This window comes from Canis lupus, chromosome 22 (genome assembly GCF_003254725.2).
Source record: "Canis lupus dingo isolate Sandy chromosome 22, ASM325472v2, whole genome shotgun sequence".
NCBI classification, from domain to species: domain Eukaryota; kingdom Metazoa; phylum Chordata; class Mammalia; order Carnivora; family Canidae; genus Canis; species Canis lupus.
The window spans coordinates 43,155,359-43,179,717 of NC_064264.1; the positions used below are offsets into that span (position 1 = coordinate 43,155,359).

Genomic DNA, 24,359 nt, shown 5'->3' on the forward strand with positions numbered 1-24,359 from the left:
AGGGATCCCAAAAGTGGTACAGTTTCATTCTTCTGCATGTTGCCGTCCAGTTTTCCCAACAGCATTTGTTGAAGAGACTGTCTTTTTTTCCATTGGGTAATTCTTTCCTGCAAAGCATAGGATTCTTACATGAACTCTCTGATAAAATTTCCCATTAGGACCTAATATCCCACCTATGGGTTTACTTTTGAATGACCCTACATAGCATTTCCATCTTATTTTAGCCTAAAATCTAACTTCTATGAATTCTAACTACTGGCCCGAGTTTTGCTCTAATGAGCAATTCAGATAACCATATTTTCTCTTCTTTTAGGTGGAACTATGTGAAACTGTCAATACTGAGCCTTTTGACCAATACAAAATGGTGGGTTTATATATATCCACCTAAGACATAGAAGCTCATTTAAATATGTGAAAGCAGGTACCATACAGCCACCATCCCCCATTACCACACCCATATACATACCCTTTCCAAAAACCCTAGCAAGTCCTCTCTTCCTCAAACTACTCACTCTTCGACTTTTCATCATTATTCATATAAGAAATTTTTCAGACCTTTTAACTTGTAGGTTGAGAGACTCTAACAGGTATATTAATTTTCCTCTTACAGTTTGACATTCTTTATTGAAAAGAATGCTGCAGATGTTGACTAAGGAATTCTTTCTATAATGTCCCATCTTCCAATTTTCTAACCTGTTCTCTCCAATTATCTTTTTTGTTCAAAATATAACAGTTTATGTGGAGAAACCTACTTCTTTCCACTTCTGAGATCTGAGAGGCATTCTTTCAATGGGCTCTGACAAACCTATTTGACATAGTGGGCAGTAAATTCAGTAGTATCAGTATAATGATTACAGTGGGGAGTTTTGTTAGGCTTATGTATAACATCAAAAAGCAAATCAGGGCAGCCCCCGGTGGCTTAGTGGTTTAGCGCTGCCTTCAGCCCAGGGTGTGATCCTGGAGACCTGGGATGGAGTCCCACATCAGGCAGCCTGCATGGAGCCTGCTTCTCCCTCTGCCTGTGTCTCTGCCTCTCTCTCTCTCTCTCTCTCTCTCTCTCTCTTCTCTGTGTCTCTAATAAATAAATAAAATCTTTTTTTTAAAAAAAAGCAAATCAGTAAAATAAATTCTATTACAGACCATGGTCTAAATATGTAATTTTCTGATGATTTCACCTGAGTCAAGAATAACATTGATATAATGTAGAGCATCAGATTTCTAAAATTTTTATCTGCTAAACATTTCCATCAGCAAATTTTCTATGGAAGCCCAACATGGAAAAAACACTAGCTGATATGGAGTTGTTTTATCCATGTGAGCTCTATATTAAACCTATTGTGCTGGCCCTGTCAGCCCCCCTAAACACACACACACACACACACACACACACACACACAACCAAACAAGAAAACACCATAAAACGAAAACCAAAAACATTAAATCTGAATTCTCAGCAACTTAACTGAATCAAAGTTTATTTGTTGTGCATATTTAAGTCTAGCATTGATAGGGCTACCGTGTTCCATTTATAAACTCTGGCCCTCATTACACAAAACTTTGAAGTACCCCAGTCAGAAGAAGAGAGAACATAAGAATGAGGCAGGGACTTTTTCCAGCCTCAGCTCCAAGTTGGCACATGTCGCTTCCACTCAAGGTCTCTTAGTCAGATATTTTCACATAATCTCAACATAACTGGAAGTCCCTGAAATATCTGGAAGTGCATGAATATTTGTTGAGCATGAAATGTCCGTCATAGACTCTTCTCCTTTCTTAGATGCCCCCTTGACTCTTCACCATGGGAACTCCTTTTTTTTCTTCTTTCTTTCTTTCTTTCTTTCTTTCTTTCTTTCTTTCTTTCTTTCTTTCTTTCTTTCTTTCTTTCAATTCATGAAAGATACAGATAGAGAAGCAGAGACATAGGCAGAGGGAGAAACAGGCTCCCTGTGGGGAGCCCAATGCAGGACTCAATCCCAGGACCCTGGGATCATGACCTGAGCCAAATGCTCAACCACTGAGCCACTCAGGTTCCCCTCCATTGGAACTCCTAATGCTTTATATAGTGTGATATAAAAACATTGATCTCAGGGAATGATGTCCCTATGCTGCAAGCAATTCTTCATGAAATATTATTTTCTAATACCAAACTTTCTATAAGAAATTAGCTGTAAAGAATCCAATGTTTTATTTTCTGAGAGGGACTGGAATATAAAGATTTTGTGTATCAACAAATGACAGTTGTGTGTTTTGGATGGACTGCCTAATGCAAGGTAGGGATGATGTTCTTTTTTGAAGGTTGGGTCTCTCAAGGATATGACTGAATGGCCAGTGGACTCAGGGAAATTTTTTTTTTAAGAGTTGATTTCTTTTTATTCGGGAATAACTATGGTCAACTTTCATGAAGGTAGAAGTTGACTGAGAAATGTTAAGAATCAAAGTGTAGAATAAAGCTGATACCCATATTTAACATTGTAGTTGGCTTTAGTTACAAAATATTTAGAATTTCTCTCCCTAAAACATTCACAGCAGAGGTGTTCATCTCACTTGCCTATTTCACCTCTAAATACCACCACAGTTAACTGGGATTGTGTAAGGCAAAGGAACAAACCCAATGGCTATTAACCCAGCATGGCTCTCTGGAGTTCTGACAGAGAAGCTGCTTACAGCCAAGTCTTACAAAGTGCCTAAAGCTCAACCTAAGAAATATGAGCATATCCACAATTTCACTCTAAAAGATTTCTGGATCTTCTCTAATGAGGGAGTATGTCCAGAAAATTTAAGACCTCAAGATTGTAGGGATGCCTGGGTGGCTCATGGTTGAGTGTCTGCCTTTGGCTCAGGGCATGATCCCATGATCCTGAGATCCAGTCCCAACATCAGGCTTCCCACAGGGAGCCTGCTTTCTCCCTTCCTTCTCCCTATGTCTCTGCCTTTCTCTCTGTCTGTCTCATGGGTAAATAAATAAATAACAATCTTTAAAAAAAAGAACTCAAGAGCATAGATAGTGCCCTATTCAGCTTTTGCTCCTTCACATACTGTCTTAAATCTGACACCTGCTGGGCTTTAAATTAAGTTTGGTTGACATGAAACAAACTCTTCAGCTGCCTGGTAGGAAGTTTCCAAGAAAAACCCAGAAGTTCAACATTTTCAGAATCAATCCCTTTCCTCTGAATCTTATTCTTCCTTTGGCATTTCCAAATTTTATTACAGATACGGCAATCATTTGGGATTAACATTTTGGAGTTTCTGTTGGGTCTTGCATATGCTTTTGTCTTTAGATAATCATATGCCAAAGATTGTTGCCTCTGATTCATGCCTTTCTCTCAATTTTATTTCTGTAAACTAAGTCATTCACATATTAGCTCACAAATGAACTATTGTTGTAATGGCCTCCTAGCATCCAAACTCTCCTCTTCCAATTAACCTGCTAGAATTGTGTCTTCTTAAAGCAGACTTTATTTTATTTTTTATTTTTTAAAAGCAGACGTTAGGCCACATTTCTCCAAGCAGGTTCCCGTAACACCCAAAATAAGTGTTTTTAGTAGATGCCGCATGCAGGGAAATAGGTACAGAAGAGTGTGTTTAGTAAATAACTTTATAAAATCTAGTTTACATAAAGTTGAATAGAGTTTGCTTTTTGCTATTGCTATGTTAATATATATTAGAAATTTCTAAAAACGCTTTACATGTGCAGAACTTCTCTAACATATTTAACAAAAGAATAACAAAATAATCTGTTTTCTTAGAGGTATTCTTTCATAATTACCATAGACCAAACTTTCAGGGATTCCTCCTTATTGATGGAATCATATCCAGGCTTAGAGGACATTTCTAGTCTTTTCTCCCATCATTTCTTCACAGGTACTTTTTGCTCAGACCTCTTGGCACTATTCAACTTGTGCATCTTCTATTCCACATCTTGGTTCTTACTGTTGGTTTTATGTGATAGCTCTTGCAACCCACTTTACAGTGTCTCTTTTGAAAATCTGAAACTCATTTATCATGAATAAATCCTCCCGTTCTCTGCTGAGATTTACTGAAATTTAGTTGTCCTAGTATATAGTCAGAAGTAATCTCTACAGTGTTTCCGTGTAAGGATAGAAGAATTCTACGTTAGTGGAATATTTACATGTACCCAACAAATTACTAAGTATTTATGTGTACTATATTTTATTTAATCATCTCATTTAATCAATAAAGAAATAGTAATCAACCCATTGCATAGATTGAAAAGTACTAAGACATATATAGTTAATATCATGTGTGCTGTTTTGTCAACTGTTAGCTAGGGAAGCTGCAATTTAAAGAAAATACAAATACCTCCAAAACTTCCTTGAGTTGCTTACACTATATTCCACATCATTTTTTTCTATTACTTTTGTAATTTTTAATGTGTTGTACCATGTATCATGGTAATTTATAGCTAGAAGCTGTTCCCATTATAATGCAAGCTATATGAAGAAGACACTGTAACTTATTAGATGTATAATTGTAATTGCATGGTATATAGCTAAATACATATTAATTTGAATTTTAGCCATTCTGTTTTATTAGCTGTCCTTATGATGTTTTGTTTGCTTCTATGTGATGTACTATATTTTTTAAAAAATCAATTCATGTTAAAATATCTCTGAGAATAAGAGTATGTATATATATAATATATATATATACATATATATATATATATTACTTTAAAAATAACCAAAAAAACACCTCATAGCCTATGTCAGTATACCAAAAAGTAGATTTTCTAGTAGGTCTGTACCAAAGTGGGCAAAATCAGATAGAGGTTATAAGAACGGTCAGCAGTAATCCAGAGGCAGAACTTTAAAAATAGTTAATTGAAAACATTTTTATATATACCCGGCTCTGGGAGCAGAAGTTAAGTGCCATAAAGAATGGGTTAGGTACCAAGGAAGGCTCAAAAATACTTTTCTTTTGTAGGCTCAGGCATGACCCTGAGCAGTTATATTGCAGATTGCTCTCTAAATTATCATCTTGAGAGTTATATTTGCTTTTAAATACATATATTAATATAACTGTATTCTGTGACTGACATTGGCTGCCTGATAATCACGGAAAATGGAGTGCTTCATTTTTATCTTAAAAACTGGATATCTTCAAAGGTCAAAGTTGGAACTTAAGTCTTATTTCAAAAGAGACTAGATGGCAGCTAAAGAATTTACACCGATCCCGAGCAAGCACCAGCCTTTCTTTGATCCATAAACACTAAGGGTGTCTAGAAATTATTTAGATCATTAAGTGGTGTGCTTGATCCTATTTACTCATCAGGAAAAATAAAGATTGGATGTTGAGAGTCCCTATGTTCTTTTTAGAGATAAATGAAACCCAGATGTTCTTAACTCCTACAAGTTTCAGGGATCACACCTCACTTCAAGCTAATGGGGAAGTTTCTAAAACCCACCACTGTTGACCATGGGTCTATCAGGTTCTTATCTCCAAACAACTTATGGATATTTTGAGAAATATATCAGTGGATTAAATTCTTTTCTTCTTCTTACTGCTATTGACTTTTCACAGTGATCTTGGCAAAGAGTGCTTCATTCTGTAGGTCAACTTTTGTCATCTCAAATAAGACATTTTTAGAATGTTACTCTGTCTTTGTGTCCTTGTCTCAAGTAAAAACGTGGCCTTTTCTCTTAGTTCCTTGGAGCAGATATAATTTCGGGCTCTAACATAGTAATGATGTTCTCCAGGGTTTAACTATACCCAAGGAAATGCTTTAGATGATGTCTTCCAGTTCCCCTTTCCAGGAATAAAAGTATTTTCTATCACTCCCATCTAATGTCATCCTCTTCTATAGCTACAATCACCCCTACAAAACCAATTTTAAGCAATAAAGTAATAGTTACCTTTTCTGTTATTAGCCAGAAAGGCTAGTCACCTCCCTGTTTCAAACCTTTTTATTTTATTTTAAAGATTTATTTATTTATTTATTCATGATAGACAGAGAGAGAGAGAGAGAGAGAGAGAGAGAGAGGCAGAGACACAGGAGGAGGGAGAACCAGGCTCCATGGCGGGAGCCCAGCACGGGACTTGATCCCGGGACTCCAGGATCACACCCTGGGCCAAAGGCAGGCAGCCAAACCACTGAGCCACCCAGGGATTCCCCCCTTTTTATTTTATAATTAGATAGTTATTTAACCTTCTTCATTAAAAAGTCTCACTGATGTGTATTTTTCCTAAAGAAATAAATTGTCACCTCTCCCCATCTGGTCCATTCACTTGTTCAAGGAAACAATATATCAAACTCCTCTTCTTTGACAAGGATTTTGAAAATCTAGTGTAGGAGGAATGATGGATATGAATCAAGTGGTAATATGTTAATTACAACTAGGTTATATATTATGAAGAAGGGGACATGGTACTATATTGACCATATAACTTATTGAAGAAGTCATCGTGGTCTGAAAGATAATTAAGAGTGTATTAGGAGAAAAATATGTGGCATAGAATGAGAGTGCCACAAAGCAAAAAAAAAGGGGAGAGGAAGATAAAGAGAGAGAGAAAGAGAGAGAGCAAGTGCATGTAGTGTATAATGAGTGTAGTACAATGAAGACAGAGAAAAGTAATGTAATCTGAGCTCAGAGTACAAGTGGGGAACGGGTAGGAAATACAGCAAGTAGGCAGGAGTAGGACCACATAGGGCCTGTACTAGATGATAAATGGTTTGTGTTTATCAAAGAAGAATAAAAAGTCATACAGGGGCTTAAATTGAGGCATGTACTAACTAGATTTGCATCTGAAAAAAAAAATCCAGTAGACAGTAGGTAGAGTATTGCATGGAAGCTCAGAAAACCTAAAAAAACTATTTAGTGGATTCTAGTAGCCATTCCTAACAGTATTGTAGTCTAGGATAGTGCAGGAGAAAAACAAAAAGGAGATAGGTAGGTGTGAAAGCTATGTAAGAGGTAAAATTGTCTGGATTGAGCATTTGGCCCTGAGAAGGGTATGACAGCATGACACAAGTAGCTCCTAGATGTTTGGCCTATACAACTAGACTCAAAGTGGTAGAATTATCCAAAATAAAAATCAATGGGATAAAACTAATACATCAAAAGGAGCATTAGTTTACTCTTGAATATGTGAAGTTTGGAAAGGTCTTCAGAATTAATATCAAGTAGAAAACTGATGTTGCTGGTTTAAACTTCAAAGGATAAGTCTGAGTTAGAGATATAGACTGTGTCATTATCAAACAATGGAGATACTAGATTTCATAGCTGTGGATAAAATTTTCTCAGGAAATAATATGAAGTGACAAGAAAATTGGGTGTAGGATTGAACATTGAGGAAGACACCAAACATGTAATGTGACCAATTAGAGGAAGATGAGCCTCTGCAAGGAAGCAGAAAGATCAACTAAAGATTCAGGTGAGGGATCCCTGGGTGGTGCAGTGGTTTAGTGCCTGCCTTTGGCCCAGGGCGTGATCCTGGAGACCCGGGATCGAATCCCACGTCAGGGCTCCCGGTGCATGGAGTCTGCTTCTCCCTCTGCCTGTGTCTCTGCCTCTCTCTCTCTCTCTGTGTGTGACTATCATAAATAAATTAAAAAATTACAAAAAAAAAAAAGATTCAGGTGAATTTAGATTTTCACTGCCAGAAAAAAACAAGGAACAACAACAACAAAAAAAAACCTATCTCATCTATTTGTCTACTTATCAATCTATCCAAACAATTATTTATATCATAGCTACAGTGTTCCATGTACTGTTCTAAATTCTTTACAAATGATATCTTGCGGGCAGCCCAGGTGGCTCAGCGGTTTAGCGTCACCTTCAGCCCAGGGCCTGATCCTGGAGACTCAGGATTGACTCCCACGTTGGGCTCCCTGCATGGAGCCTGCTTCTCCCTCTGCCTGTGTCTCTGCCTTTCTCTCTGTGTCTCTCATGAATAAACAAAATCTTTATATTTTTTTAAGATTTTATTTATTTAATCATAGAGACACAGAGAGAGAGAGAGAGAGAGAGAGGCACAGAGACACAAGCAGAGGGAGAAGCAGGCTCCAGGCAGAGAGCCTGTCGGGGGACTTGATCCAGGGTCTCCAGGATCACACCCTGGGCTGCAGGCGGTGCTAAACCACTGTGCCACCGGGGCTGCCCTAAACAAAATCTTAAAAAACAAACAAACAAACAAAAACCAAATGATATCTTGCTTAATTTAAAATAGCATTCCCCCTATTTCTTACCCCTATCTCTAGTTTCCTATGCCAACAGCTTTTAGTCATCTAGGTATAAAAGTTTTAGACATAATAGCAATTGTATTAACTAAGATAAGCAACTACTATAATAAACAATATCCACTTCTCTGGGGATTATCATAATAAGTTTATGTCTCACTATAATATCCAATGAAGATAGCTCATAGGTATTTGCATTGAAGAGTCATGCAGGGATGTAGGCTTCTTCCATCATATGACTCCCCTTTTCTCTATGTTAAAGGAGTGCTCTGCATTCAACTAGTAGTTAGGGAATGCGCAAACTTAATAACACAGGAGGTTTTAATGGGATCAGCTTGGAAGTCAAACAAATACTTATCTCATTACTTTAGGACTATCTTTGCTTGAGGATCTCAAATAATACCATAGACATCTCTCCTGCAATTGGCTCAGGTTTCTTAGAAATGAGACAGAAGGGAACACATTAAGTCATGGTAGTTAATTTATTTGGAAGTCTGCATGCTGTCCTTTATGGTACCTTCAAAGCCATCTACTCAGGAGCCTGGGGATGAATTCCATTGTAGCTTTGACATTTTCCAAGCCAGTCGTCCATTCTACCCTGAGTACCACCAGGACTCTCAAAATTATGCAAATTAAACCACTAGAAGCAAGAGTGTCTTCTATACTGCTGATAAACTTATGTGCTAAGCACAGTAGTGGAAAACTGCACCACACGGTGTTTCATTAAGCAGATGTGAATGCATTCTGGCTCATTCTTTGCTGGCTTATTCATTTTACTTAGATGTATCCACAACAGAGGCAACACAACATATCTCATCTTCCCTAAACTAAATTACAAATTTTTGGTTATCACTACTTCTCTGAGACTGTGACCCTTATCAGACAGTTGGGTTAACAGTCATGTGACAACCACATCAGGTAAAGAGATTCCCTCTTTCTCCTAAGTTATTTTTGTTCAAATGTCTACTTCGATTAACATAAACACATTTTGTTTGATGGGAGAGAAAAAGTAGTGCAACTAATTTTTTTTCAAAATGTTAAAAACTATTTTGAAAAATAAAGATCTATTTTTATGTGAAGTTTAGTATTAGATTTAGCACTGTTTCTACAGAAGAGCAAGTTCAGAAAGGGGCAAGCAAGTTAAAATCTATGGCACAGTGTTGAAATCCTCACAGGTAAATGCCTTCATATTGATTTTTAGTATGGGTTTGAAGATCTGTCATGAAGATCTATTGACTTATGTGGCTTATGATGAAGATTACAGATACTTTTTTCCAGATTGTATTTCTCCACACAAGATTTTACAAAAACATAGCTGGACTTGTTTTGAAAGATACATTAGGAGAAAGGAAGTGTATTTCCCAAAACTTGATATATAGAAACAGTAGGTTCAGTTCCTGACTTTATTTCTAAATTGTATGTAGGTTTATTTAGACTGAACAAGAGAAATTCATATAAGTGGAAGTTAGAAAGATAAATCTGGGGGCATGGGTGGATAGCCAATACTTAAAAGACCTAGGGCATTGTGTTATCTAGACAACCCTAGAACCTAAGCACCTTCCACTCTTCTTCAGTATGAAGGGATAAAGACACAACAGTACTTAGTCATAATCCAACTCTATTATATTGTAAGTATATACAATACTTATTTGGAGTTATTTTATGAAATGAGAACTCTTGAGACTACTTTGAAATATAGTGGGAATTTTTGGAAACATCTGGAGTAAGCTCAGTCTGGATTTGCAGCAACCCAGAGCTCAGAGATCTTTACTAAGTGCCTTCTAGCTAAGAGTTCTAGTGACTGGTGCCAGTTTATGGAATGAGGGTCAGGGCCATTGTCTACTGGTCAATATTAAAGAAGTATTATGTACATAGAAGGTATAAGTGTGGAAAATAAAGATATAAGCCTCTCAATTCTTTTTTCAAGAAAAGCATTTAATCCTTTAGTAGTATAGTTTATTTATATAATACTTGCCTCTTCATTCCTTCAGTTTACTATAAACAATTGACTACTGTAAACATATAAAATGTTCAAATAAATTTAAATAATGTAATATCACTATACATTGACCAAAAAGTATATGAACTACCTTTACAATGATAGTTTCCAGCATTCTTAATAACAGTGAATAAGAATATTACTGTACTCAGTTTTCAATTTATTATAACACAAAAATGTAGTGCCTTGTCAGTTGAACTCTGAATTTTTTTAAATGACCATCGTCATTACTTAAATGTCACAACATTTTAGGAGTAAAGTAAAAATGCAACTAATAGAAAAACCCCTGATTTTTGTCCTTGCCTTTCTGGTAATGCTTACCAATAAATATTTCTGTAATTATTCATGATAGAAACTTAAAAATTTGCTTCAAACAATAAAAATGGAAAAAGAGTATCTTAGTGGAGAAACCTGGTAGATACCACTTTAATTAATTAAGTAACCAAGGTTAAAATCACCTTGGTGGTAAGTCATATTGATATCACACACCCCTTGATATGATGCATTGATATTATTGTTATTATGTGTTATTCTTACCTTGAACCAGTCTAATCACAAAATCAATCACACAAACTCAAACTGAGGGAAATTCTGCAAAATCTAGATCATTCCGATTACTCATCAAAACTGTCAAAATCATTAAACAAAAAAGATGTAAAGACTAAATGTAATGTACTCTCCTGGATTTGGATTAAACCCTAGATAAATAAAGGACTTTAGTGAAAAAAATGGTGAAATTTGAGTAAAGTCTGTAGTTTAGTCAATAGTATTGTACTAGTATTAAATTCTTAGTTTGGACAAATGTACTGTGGTTATATAAAATGTTAACATTGACATATAGGATATATGGGATCTTGTATATTTTTGCAACCTTTTTATTAAGTTTTTTAAATTTTAATTCCAGGATGGTTAACATAGTGTTTTATTAGTTTCAAGTGTATGATAGAATGATTCAACAATTCTATACATCATCATTATCCCAATACAAAAAGTTAAAAGAGAGAGAGAGAGAGAGAGAAATTCTATTAAGGAATCCTGCTATCTTGTACAGAAGAAATCTCTCCATGTTCATTTTCTTTTATGCAGACCACCTTCTATGGGATTATATTTACATATTACTGGCCATGATTCTGACAATGAATTAAGAAATGATAGCATTTATGGACTGGAAGCTATTTCAGAAGTAACTTATTTTAACTCTCTACATATAATGAAACCAGGACTCAGAGAAGATGTTTCACTTATTCTGGGAATATTGGGTGATTCGTGAGATGCTCAAAGCCAAAGCTCAGACCTCTGGGTTGAATTCTCTTTCTGCCATTTGTGATACCATCAAGTGAATCTGTATGGCAGACACCACTGCACATATTACCAATATTAACTCTTTTCATTCCCTAAACAGACCTTTGAGTTAGCTATTTTTTCATTGTGCCTGGCATGGAGTCGATTGTGTTAATTATTTTTAACATGGGTTGGGCAGACAAACAACCTTATTGAATTTCCATTTCTAAAAGTTTGCTCTGGGATTTTAAAGGCTCTATCGGTTTGAAGGGAAGTGAGATTAGAGACAGAGGTACTTTCAAAGACTCCAGCAGAAGAAACTGCTGGTATATGAGTACATCAACCAGGGCTTTGCCACTGGAGCTGAAATGAGGAGTAATGAAGATATGGCTGACAGGAATTAGTGATTTATGAGACACATGAAGTAAGGAAGCCCCAAAATAGTTCCACCTCTGAAATAAAAAATGCTCAGCCTCTCTTTTCTTCTTATAACCTTTCACCCACTGGTTCTACTACCTCTGATTTTTGGTTCTTTTTAAACCTCCTATTCCTTAAGATTTATATGACCTCATATTACTTCTGTATCCATTCAGCCTAGATGCCATAGTCTGTCATTCACTGATCGTTGGCAACATTCTCAATTCCACTATCCTGTTGGTTCCTACCTGACAAACCCTTTGGGATTAATGCAGCTATCTTATCCTGTGAAACTAGGAAGTCTTGGAGAAAACTCTGAAGCTGCGCAAATTGTAGCAGGTACAAATGTCTGCATCCCATATCTTTTTTCTCTCCCCTCATGTGAGAACACTAAGTGAACCTTACCTCTATGGGGCCAATTCATCCATCTCCACATGCCCTAGCCTTATGCAATAAGTGTTTTTCACCATCAACATTTTTCTATATTGGGCTTTTTTTTTTCCTGTTTGGACATATTAAAGTCTGTCTCAGCCCTAATACAATTTTCCCTCAGCTCTTTGTTTCCCATCAATTATGAGTCTGCCTCTATCTTACCCTTTCAGCCAAGCTGTTGAATTATCTTGGTTACACTATTTTCTCTCAAGATTAGGTCTTTGGACCTCACTCTTCTCAGTCTGATTGGCATTTCTGGACAATATTCTCCTCCTCCCTGTGGCCTCCCAGGGGATGGAAAGCTTTACATGTCTATACTGATGCCTCAGAAGTACAAGTGTGGCCACATTGTAGCTCCAGTGTCAGTGTGTGGGGAGAGATCATGTTTTATCCAGGTTTCTGTCTAGTGTCCAGTGTGGTTTGGAGTGGAAACTTGATATATGTTTCCTGAATCACTTGAGTAAAGAAAATAAATACATTTCCATGCTAAAGCCCAAGAGTCATATTCATTTGCAATTTGATTGACAACAGATGTGATTTGCATGTATATTTTCTAGAGCTATCTCCTTGGTAAAACAAGGCAAAGTTATATTCTTAATCTTGTTTACGTAATTCTTAATTTTCTTTACATGTTTTCAACTTCTTCTTTCATATAAGGGTTTATTTCATCATCTACCTGACTTTTTAAAGCACCCTGTCTACTCATAATACTGTGACTATTCTAAAATTTGGCCTCTAACTTTAATTTCAAAAAGACTTAATTTTTCTATATCTTTACTTGCTACCTCTAGAGTCATAGTCATTTTATAATTTAACTTGGTGCGAACAGTCCATCAGGTTTCTAACAAGAGAACAATGACACAAAAAATGGAAATCTATACCAAGAACAGGTCCTATATCAACCTTTTCTGATTAATTCTCCCTTTCTTCTCAACGTCTAACTCATCCTGACTGAATCAATCAAAAAGCTATTACTTTCATACTTGGAAGTGTTGCTTTCAAAATCAATAAAAACACAGTTCATTTTTAATATGCAATATATTACAAAAGTGAGAATTCCCATTTACTTGAGGTGGAAATTTATGAAAAAAATGTATGATTGTTGGAAATCTTGTTGGCTGTGTGTATATATATATATATATATATATATACACACACATCTTCACAGGTTGTGTATTTCATTTCACTGAAGATTTTCATCACTATTAACTTCTTGTATGTATATATGTGTGTGAATGATATATGATAAAATAAATAGTGGGTTGCTTTACGGTGAATTGTTGCTCACATCTTATGCATCTGAATCATAGGCACAGGATGAATCAGCATCTTCTGTAAAGCTCTGGCTATAATAGCTAATTCTGTATTGAAAAATTATCTAAAGAATCATCCAAAGATACCTCTAGCAAAATTGTGTGAAGTTCTTCAGGGGGACATTAAAAACAGCTAGCCACCTAATAATAAATAATCATATCTTTCACTAATAAGTAATAAATAGAAGCTCTGGCTTCTATTTAAGAGTGATTAATTGGATTGTACATCTGTATTCAGGAATATCTATTTTATGATATGCTTTAATCACCATTCATCTGTACTTCTGTAGTAATTATGTATGTTTATAATAAAGTGAAGACCATGACTAAAGTCAATTTATGTGTAAGATTCTCTTATCCTGTGTTATTTATTTCATTTGAAAATATGTAATCTGGTATGAGATTATATAATCATCTATAAAACAGTGTACTTGCTTAACAGAATACCTCAATATCAGAGTATGTCAGTAAAAAGAGCACTATCTTATGTAGTATGATTTATTATTTTGATATGTAGTATATTTATTACTGTATTACTATAACCTTTTTTACTGGCCATCTCATAAACTTTCTGTATTCTTTCTTTGAATGTGATCACATGGTCATGGAAGAAAAGTTTTTAGATTATCAGAAGTTGACAGTTTTCAATGTAGTGTGTGTGCTTAGTATAAGATAGAATTGAATTTTGTATATGGGTGATGGATGAATTTTTACTGAGTGATGGATAGCTGTTCATTCTTTTAATGGCATTCCATCTATCAGCTACTTTTAATATGGTTGATCACAAGATGTTGCTGACTCAATTTTTGTAGATTAACTGAGGTAAAAGTGATACCTGTTTGAAGTTTCACTAATACAAAATTTCTCCTCTTGGAAGTAGGATGGATTATATTCTCTGTTGAGATGCTTTTCCATGTGAGTTCTTTACTGTCAACTTTCTTGTTCTCTCAACCGTATCTCTTCTGTATTAGCTGAATAGGGCTTTATATTGTTAAATGATTTATCCATGTCATGGAAAATTTATATCTCCAAATCTGCATTTCTTGCTACAAGTTACAAGTGGGAAATAACTTTAAAAAAATAAGGTAGTTTTCTGGTTCTCTGTGGCAGAGAAAGCTCCCTATAGTCCATCCTTCACATTGATTTAAGCTAAAAACTTGAAAATACAATAAACAACTAACTGAAGTCTCCGAAAAGTAAACAAAAGTGGGAGGATTATGAAATGCAGTCAAAATTTAGAGAGGCAGCCTATAATGTTGTTTCTTTTGTTTTTATCTCAACCAAAAAACAGAAAAAAACAAAATCAACAATAAAACACTCAAATAATATAGATATTATGAAACAGTAAAACAATGAAAACTATTTAGAATTATCAGAAAAAGATTAAAAATAAATTAAATGTAAATAATGAAATTTTAAAAAGGAATAAAAACATAAGCAAGGAACAAGATACTATAACATTAGCTTCATAATTCATTGGTTTGCATTTGTTATATTTGTATTTATTGACTCCTCTTTTAAAATTTTTGGATCTTTTTTGGCACATTTCTTCTAAATATTGTTAAATTGATTATTCTTTCTAATATTATTAGAAAATATTTTTAAAACAAATTATCATTTATTTTTGTTTATAGGGCAAATACATATTTCCAGTTTTTATTTTTACAATTTTACCTATATCCTAAATTTCCCCCATTTCTTTTTTTTTAAGATTTTATTTATTTATTTATGAGAGACAGAGAGAGAGAGAGGCAGAGACACAGGCAGAGGGAGAAGCAGGCTCTCTGCAGGAACCCAATGTGGGACTTGATCTCAGACCCCGGAATCAGGCCCTGAGCCAAAGGCAGATGTTCAACCGCTGAGCCACCCAGGTGTCCCTCCCCCATTTCTTAATATCTAATGGCTTTTCACTATGAGTGGCAATAAAATTAGACTAGGTGCTATTTCTTAATTTCTCTGCTACTCTTGCACTATTAAGTTTTTGTAACTGAACATTTATTAATACTTTATTTTGTACTATTTAATATGCTTGTATTATTATGGGTGAATTTTGACCTTTAAAAATATCGTGTTACTCTCAGCTATAATATATGAGACAACCAAGGAGCTAATACTACTGTCTACATGCTGGTGGGAGCAAATATGCATGCTCGCTTGCTCTCTCTCTCTCTCTCAACTCCTTCTTCCCTCCCCTCCTAATTTTTGAAGTTGGATCATTTGTATATTGTCAGACCTGTCAATAAAATGTATTTTTACTTTTTCCACACCTTTTGCCCCTTAAATTTACAGATAAATGCATTCCATACTCACTTCCAGTCTTCATGAGAGTATTTCTCTAAGCAGTACTAAGTTGACTGAAGTTTCTTCTCAAGTGAATTCCTCAAGAAGATTGTTGGGGAGTGGAAAAATTTTATTTGCCCTTCAGCATTCTTCTGGCTGGGCTAAGAATTAAATTGACATGAGACAGATTGACAGGAGAAAATCTAATTTAATTACATACGTATGGGGAATTCACATAAACCTAAGAGGTTCCGAAGACAGGCAAAATGAAGTACATATATATCATTCTGGACTACAGAGCAGGGAATAGGGCCTGGGTCTTCAAAGGGAAGAAAGGTAATTCACTGGAAGAATGGAAAGAATACATGTTTGGTAAACAAGTATTTTCTAGGCAATGCAGAAATGATGGGACATAAAGAGGACTTTGATCAAACAGGTCTTGCTAAATTCTTTCCTGTCAACCACACATAATTTATATTATACTATATTATAATACTATATATATAATACTATATATTATATACTTGTATATATATTGTATATATAGTATATTATGGTATGTTATAGTATACCATATACACATAATTATATATGGTGACAGTTCTTTTTCTGGAACAGGTCCTCTATCTAAATGCTTTTTGGCAACTAGCAGGGAGGAGAAAAAGAAAAACTTGAGTCTTCTGTGTCTTAAAATTAATCAGCCAGAAGTAATCTATATGCCCAATAGATATATTTTGGGGTATCAAATTTTGTTCTCCTACAAGATCTTACTGTAAACAATGTTCCCTGCATTTATGGGTGATCATAACTGTAAGCTTTATTAATTGATGGGTATCTTGGAAGGACAAAGATAAAGCCATTGGCTTCCTTCTCTTGTTTTTTTTTAAAGATTTTATTTATTTATTCATGAGAGACACACAGAGAGAGAGACAGAGACAGAGACATAGGCAATGAGAGAAGCAGGCTCCCCACAAGGAGCCCAATGTGGGACTCAATCCCATACCAGAGAATCACACCCTAAACCAAAGGCAGATGTTCAGCCGCTGAGCCACCAGGCGTCCCAATTCCTTCTCTTGATTAATTTGGAGATAGTTTCTTCCATATTCTGGTATCAACGTTTGCTGTGGGAAACTCTGATGTCCCATTGATTTTCTTTTCTTATGACATGACTTCTGTATTTAGCCTCCCAAATAATACTTTCTTAATCTTGAAAGTCCAATTATTGTCCAAGGATTTATCTTTGAGTTGAACATTCTGTATGGTCAACCTTGGCCCAACATGGACATTTTTTTTTCTAATTGCTTTATCTTCTATATGTCTGCTTCATTGGAAGGATGAAGAGGATTCATTTTGTTTTCTTCTCTCACCATTTTTCTTTATGATTTTTACTTTCTTTGGGGTCCAGTCTTTCTTGTTTTCTTTGTATTTAGTTTTTTCTAAAAATTTCATCTTTAATCCTATTTCTTCCATGAATCCTACTAGTTTCAATTTCACTCACTGGCTATCTCTTCCCCAAGGTCTTGTATTTCACTTCACAGTTCTGTATTGTTCTTCATATAGGAATGTTGAATTTCCTTGACTAGCTAATAACAGAAGTTTCCTTCAGAAAGTGGGAAACAAGTTATAGAATTAGTGCAAGCATTATGGCTCAAGGGTCCTCTCATTGTTTGCTATAATGATAAACTGTTGCCTTGTGTTTGGGGCTATTATAGAGATACTGTTGTTCTAATTCCTGGGACCCAAACTGATTCAGAATGGTTTCCATTTATAGGCTTATCTTCTGTTTCCTGCTGCCCTACCACAGGTGGTACAAACTTTTTTTTTCTTTTCTTTCTTTCTTTTTTTTTTTCCAGAGTGATTCACTCAGTGTTAGCAGCTATGTTTTTATGTGTTCTTTGAGATTTTCCATTGAGCATTTTGTTCAGTATTCTCTCTCCACTTCCCTGAGGACTCCTATCCTATTAGCTCTTAACTCTGCTCCAGCACTGTTAACATTGATTGGAACCTCCTCTTCTGGGTTCATAGATTTGCTTGTAGATTTCTAGTGATCTACCACTGCTAGGTCCCTCATCCTTTTGGTTGTTTCTTCTATCAAAGCCTGACTTCCCTAGGGTGCTTCTTACCAGTTCAGAATTGTTTTTGAAAACATGCTACGTGATTTGTTGGAGTTAGAGGTCTTTCTTTGTCTCATGCTCTTATTGAAAATAATGTATATAGTTTATATTGTTTTTTTCTTCTTGTTTCTAAAAGAAGTAAGATGATGGAAATATACAAATCTTCGCACATGTTTAAATGATAGAAATATTTAAATTTACCATTACTCCATATTCATCTACCTCTTTTCAGAAAATTTAGCTTATTTTAGGTTTTATTCTTTAACATGATTGCATGAAATACAATTTCAAAAATAATAAATTAAAAATAATATACACTCTTTTGAGGGGAAGTACTGAAACCTGATATTTTCAGAAGATTTTTTGGGGGGCTTCCTCATTCTGAGTAGTTCCCTGTATTCTATAATTGACTGTGCTACGTGCATAGATGCAAAATTATCCCTAGCCCCTCAGATATTACATGTTACATGGCAGGCTCAGTAAGTCTAGTGAATGGACAGCAGATGTCACTGTTGAATGAAATGAGCCATTCATTCTACTAATCTCATCCTTTATGTTCTGGAAGTGCTTTTCCAGGGTCCAAATCCTGGGGTTTACTGATAAAGAAGAAAAAAATTAAAATTAAACTCAGAACCCTGAGTCAGTTTCATAACTTGGCTTGGCACCTTAGGGCATGGGATGTAAGCCAGCTTTGCAATTAACTGAACTTCTTCATTTGAAATTAAAGCACACTTTTTCAAAGTTTACTCTTGCGTGGTAGAAAATGATTTGTGATATTAGAATTCTGGATTCTTGTGTCTTACTTTGTGCAATTGTTTCCCATATTTTTTTTGAACATGTACCTGCAGGTTTAACTCCAGCAGCATTCCATCTGCTCATGCAGTGCTTTTCAAACTGATGTGACATTGGGAATCATGGCACACAGAAGCACCATGTAGTATTAAAATGTAGAATTGAGTAAAGTCAGACTATTTTATTGTAGTATATCCATCTCCTAAAATTCTCCTTCTAGTACCTTTTACTACTTAATGTTATATTTTGGAGGTGCCCATATTTCAATCCTTATTCGTCCTGAGGATTCAAATCTGGATACTTTCATTTTTCAGATAGCATTCATTCTTTGTAAGATAAAAGAAAATAACAGCATTTCCTGAATGTTTCTAAGTTATTTAACTTGTCTTTTTCTTGTCTTTTTTTTATATGGCCACCTGCTGACTTTTCTGAGTAATTTCTTACCCTTTCTATCAGAAATTCTTCTGAGATACAACTTATGTCCAACTAGTATACTGTTGCTAATTGATTCAGTTTGATTTTTCTCTTTAACTATTTTAATTTTGTTTCACAATCCCTTCATAGAGGAAACACTGATCAAAGTAGCATGACATCTTCATCCTAATTTTGTCAGTTCTTAAGTGGCAAGCTTATATAATTCTAGCTGCCTAATATGCAGTATAGTGGTTGATAGAGTGATCAAGAAAATGTGACATGCAAGACATAATCTGTCTTCAGGGAACACTACAGTTAAAATTATTGAATGAATTCCTGTCACTATTTATTTTAGTCCCAATTCCCATTCATATTTTGCTCATTGGGAATGGATAGGGAGGGGTGAGTCTTCTTTATTCTCCACAGCACTGAGCGCAATGCTTGGCCAAGAATAGAAAGTCAGTAGTTATTGAACTAGTGAAAGAATGAGGTTTTATTAAATACTTGTGTGGCTTATTCATAATATGAAACAAACAAAAGTAGAATTTGAAAAAGAAAGTGATATTGATTAATTGAGATATTAGGGTACAGATTTACTCTATTATCTATTGAATGAATTTTCACTGGGCACTCATTATTTGCTAAACACTGTTCAGGGTTGAGGGTACATTTGTGAAACCCTCCATTTTGGAGCTTACAGTCTAAATTGGGAAAGGCTCTGCTGACTATGTTTGTGGTATTTATCTTTTCTTGAAAATATAAAAAACGATCAACTATAGTCATTCTCCAATATAGATTATTTTTGTAATATTAAAAATACTCCAGAAATTCTTAAAATATATTTTAGGGAACATAATCTATCTAATTTCAATAATATAACCATGTATTTACAATTTCTCTCTGGTGGTTGGGTTTTGGCAGACATGATGTGATAGGTATTATACATGGATCCATCATATTGCAACAAACTGGGTTATAATGGAGATCTAACATGTGTAAATACCAACGAACTGAAATGCTGCACAGCCAAAGTGAATTATCCATGCTATGGCACAAATGCAATTTTAGTATGCCTTGTTAGTATACATGTCAGCTATGTTTTGGTTTTCCCGCTTTATGCAGTTATTACCATCCAGAAGAGACATATGGTATGTCAATAGTACAGCTTATTAAGGTGTTTGAAGAGGAAATATTAAGAATGTTCACCAGATGGTGTTTAGCTTCATAAGAGTGCAAATGATTACCAGGTAGTTGGTACTGTCTCATCTCCTTGATATTCATATATATCTTATAGTCCTTATGGAAACAACATTTTTTAAATACCAAAGTAATATCTTTGAAGAGCTCTTTGTATGTTACTATCCATTTGTTTGGTGTTAACTGGCTACTCCTGTTGTCTCCAACTGTAAAACTACCATTTAAAGTATAAAGAAGGGGATCCCTGGGTGGCTCAGCGGTTTAGTGCCTGCCTTTGGGCCAGGGCGTGATGCTGGAGACCCGGGATCGAGTCCCACATCAGGCTCCTGCATGGAACCTGCTTCTCCCTCTGCCTGTGTCTCTGCCTCTCTCTCTCTCTGTGTGTCTGTCATGATAAATAAATAAAATCTTTTTAAAAAGTATAAAGAAAAGCCCTCTATCTCCATGTGTTTCCAGAATTCTAATTAAGCAAAAATCTGATGCCACCTCCCAGGGCTCCCATTCATGTGTGCACATTCAAAAATGAATATTATCATTACTATCATTATAAAAATGGTTAATTCATAACTGTAAAAATCAACAGTAAAGGAGGAACAAGAGGAAAGCAAAAAATCTAAAATACAAAATCTACTTTAAGAAGTTACATATAGGGGTGCCTGGGTGGCTCAGTCAGTTAAGCGTCCAAATCTTGATTTTGCCTCAAGTCATGATCTCAGGGTTATGAAATTGAGTGCCACAATAGGCTCTGCACTGGGTGTAGAGCCTGAAGATTCTCTCTCTCCCTCTATCCATACCCTTACTTGCTCCCATTCTCATGCTCTCTCTCAGTAAAAAAGGTACAAACAGGAAAGCAAGTTCAGTAAATGAGTCGTAAAAGAAAAAAGAGAACAAATATGTGCTATGTGGTATGATTTAAGAGGTGGCTTCATATAAAGCAAACAACCTGAAAAGATACCAAAGTAATAGCCTGCCATAGAGTGTGGTAGGAGAAATTAACATGGATAAAATCAATAATAACCCCGTTATGTGATGGTGGACACCCAAAGAATAATAGAAAGCAAGAAAATGTTTAGCATAACCACTTAAGCTATTAGATTTGTGAAATTGAGGGCAGCCCGAGTGGCTCAGCAGTTTAGCACCGCCTTCAGCCCAGGGCATGATCCTGGAGACCTGCAATCAAGTCCACATTGGGCTCCCTGCATGGAGCCTGCTTCTCCCTCTGCCTGTGTCTCTCTCTCTCTCTCTCTCTCTCTCTCTCTCTCTGTATCTCTCATGAATAAATTAAAATTCTTTATTTAAATAAATTTTAAAAAAATATTTGTGAAAGTGGGAAGTGCCTTAGGGCTAACTTCAGGCAGAAAAGTAACAAATCAGAGGTCAACCTAATGATACTGTTAGTGTAAAATTAGTGCAACTGCATCACGGACAGTATACTTCTGTTTTTGTGGAGGAAAGAAAGTTCCTGCTTTATTTTGTGATGCACATGTGCATTCTTTGCTGTACTAGATTCTCATGTCATTATCAAAATTTCACTTTGTCTTCGATAGCAGGAACCCTTTGGTTCACCCTATAGAGAATCTGATACCATGTGATATGGACTGAGCTAGGTAAAGAGCCTTTGTTTAAATCACATGCTGAGGTAGAGTCACCTCAACTGATAATGTGCTAATGCTTAATCTGTCAGTATTAACACGAATAGCCTATCGAGAGAGAAGCTCACAACAGAGTCAAGAGTTGTGTCCCATTAATTTCATAGAAGTTGGGATTAGCCAATTCTGTAGATTTTCAGTAGAGTTTTCTTGTATGATCTGCCATTGCAAATTTCATGCTCCATTTCCCCTCATACCAGTGATATAGGACCTCTTTCTCAATACTGAAACTGCCAGGCTTTTCCATGGATTAATGTCCTTACCATGCCATTCCTTGAGCCTGGAGTGAAATTCTATGATTTACTTATGCCAGCTAATGCATATTTGTGTTTCAATTTCCAAACCAAGTGACCCACCTCCGATAAGTAGTTTGCAAATTCCAAGACAAACATCTGTTGCTCCATCTCTCTGCTGTTAAAGCATTTGGTTCGTGATTTGAGTAACCAGCAGAATAGATTGGATTCCAGTTCTCCAAATTACTAATTGTGTGATCTTGAACAAGTCACCAATATAGTTGAGCCTGAATTTCCTTTTGTATCAAATAAGAATAAGAATACTAAACTCATAGGATTTAACAAGGGTAAAATGGTACGATATTTGTAAAGCACCCAGTGCAGTATCTGAATCCACAGAATGCCATGCAGTATTTTATGGTATTGATGCCAATGAATAACTTTAGTGTTTGCTCTATGTCAAGAATTCTTTTCAGTGAACTTTATGTGTAACAACTCATTTACTAGTTACTGTTATCATCTCTGTTGTAAAATATCTACACTGAAGCACCAAAAGACTTAAAAACTTGCCCACCCTCCCATGGCAGAAAATGGAAGAGCTAGAATTTAACCCAAGGGTTGTGTCTCCAAAGTCCACACCTCCTTGCTCCCTACCATGACTGCTACTTGTACTAGTGTTACTCCATCTCCTACTAATATGACTATTCTCACACTGCTTTAGTGCTTATTGCATTGCTTTCTACTTTATTACTTTTATATATTGCCCTACAACTTGCTTAAGAGCTCCTTGAGGGTGATTTATTTATCTTTTCTGGCCATCTAGCATGCCTGGCCAATACTAATGACTCATTAAATATTTACTGAAGTATGAATTAGCAAAGCCCAATAAACAGCACATTTTAAGAATTATAAATGAACTGAAAGACTCTGTCCTGATCTCTACTACTCTACAGACACATTTTATATTTTGAATATATAAATTATAAGAATTGCTAAAATTGATATATTTTGTATGTGTGTATATGTATGTATGTATATCTATGTATACATATTATAAATGTAAAGGCATATATGTATGTATGTATACACAGAGAGAGAGACAGGGAGAGAAGACCTGTTTGTTCTGTCTTTTGATTGTGAATTCTAAATAGAAAATACAACTAGTTTTTACTGCTAAAGTATATTCATGGTCTTATTCCTTTCAGCTTGATCACTTTACTTGGTTTTGGCATGTCTGAAAGCTGTGTCAGAAGAAACAAGCCTCCTGACTACCTAAATGGGATTTTAGTGATATTTTTAAAGCATTAATAACAAACAAGCAGATGATTCTTTCAGGTATTAATTTTCTGCCAACTAACCACATGTTTACAAACATTAAGGCTATTTTTCATATGGTTGCCATATGGTTGACTACAGTAAAAGTAAAAAGGTGAAATGAGAGGATGAATTTTAAGCTTCTTCTTTTATCATTTTCAAATGCTGTGATGAGAGTTGCAGTAATTCAGTAACAAATAGGAACTTTCCTGTTCTTGTGGAGAATTCTCTAACATATGATCAAAGTAAAGAAAAACAGAATCTTAAAAATAGTTATAATGGTGAAGAATAATTAGTTTGGCCTGAAATATATTTGGCTTAATGAATTACACCATGTCCCATCAATGCTATGTTTCATTTCTATAACTAGAAATGTTTACTACTTCTCATGTGGAAGATTTCTAGTAAATCTTTCCTTTATGAAGCTGAGTGAAGATGATGCAAGGAAAAATTTTTCTTAAAGAAGAGCATTTCTCCTCATTAAAAATTAGGGCTAAGTGAATTATTCACTTTAAATAACTTTAGGTATAATTTGGCAACTATGCAATTGAAAATAACAAAACACACACAAAAGAAAATAATAAACACTTTTGAATACATGCTCTATGGTATGTGCCTTACTATAGAAACTGATCTTATTATTTTGATTATTTGCTTTTAATAATGGCTACCATTTTATGATCTTCATATCTATTAAATTGCAATAAATAAATTATACAATATTCAATTA

At 35.2% G+C, this 24,359-nt stretch overlaps 1 protein-coding gene across 5 annotated transcripts in view; it reads left to right on the plus strand.

Moving 5' to 3' along the window:
* Window positions 1–24,359, plus strand: part of GPC5 (glypican 5) — a 1,341,373-nt gene that overhangs the window by 474,712 nt on the left and 842,302 nt on the right. Inside the window, exon 7 of one of the 5 annotated variants that reach the window (XR_003133900.3) lies at window positions 23,521–23,650. The exons of 3 other annotated variants lie outside the window; for them this stretch is intronic. Coding sequence is in view for 1 of the 2 variants with exons in the window: in XM_025441005.3 (XP_025296790.3) it covers window positions 23,521–23,553 (33 nt within the window). In the remaining variant the exon portion in view is untranslated. Of the gene's footprint in view, window positions 1–23,520; window positions 24,100–24,359 lie in introns of those variants that run through there. One more of the 5 variants, XM_025441005.3, reaches the window with a different exon arrangement.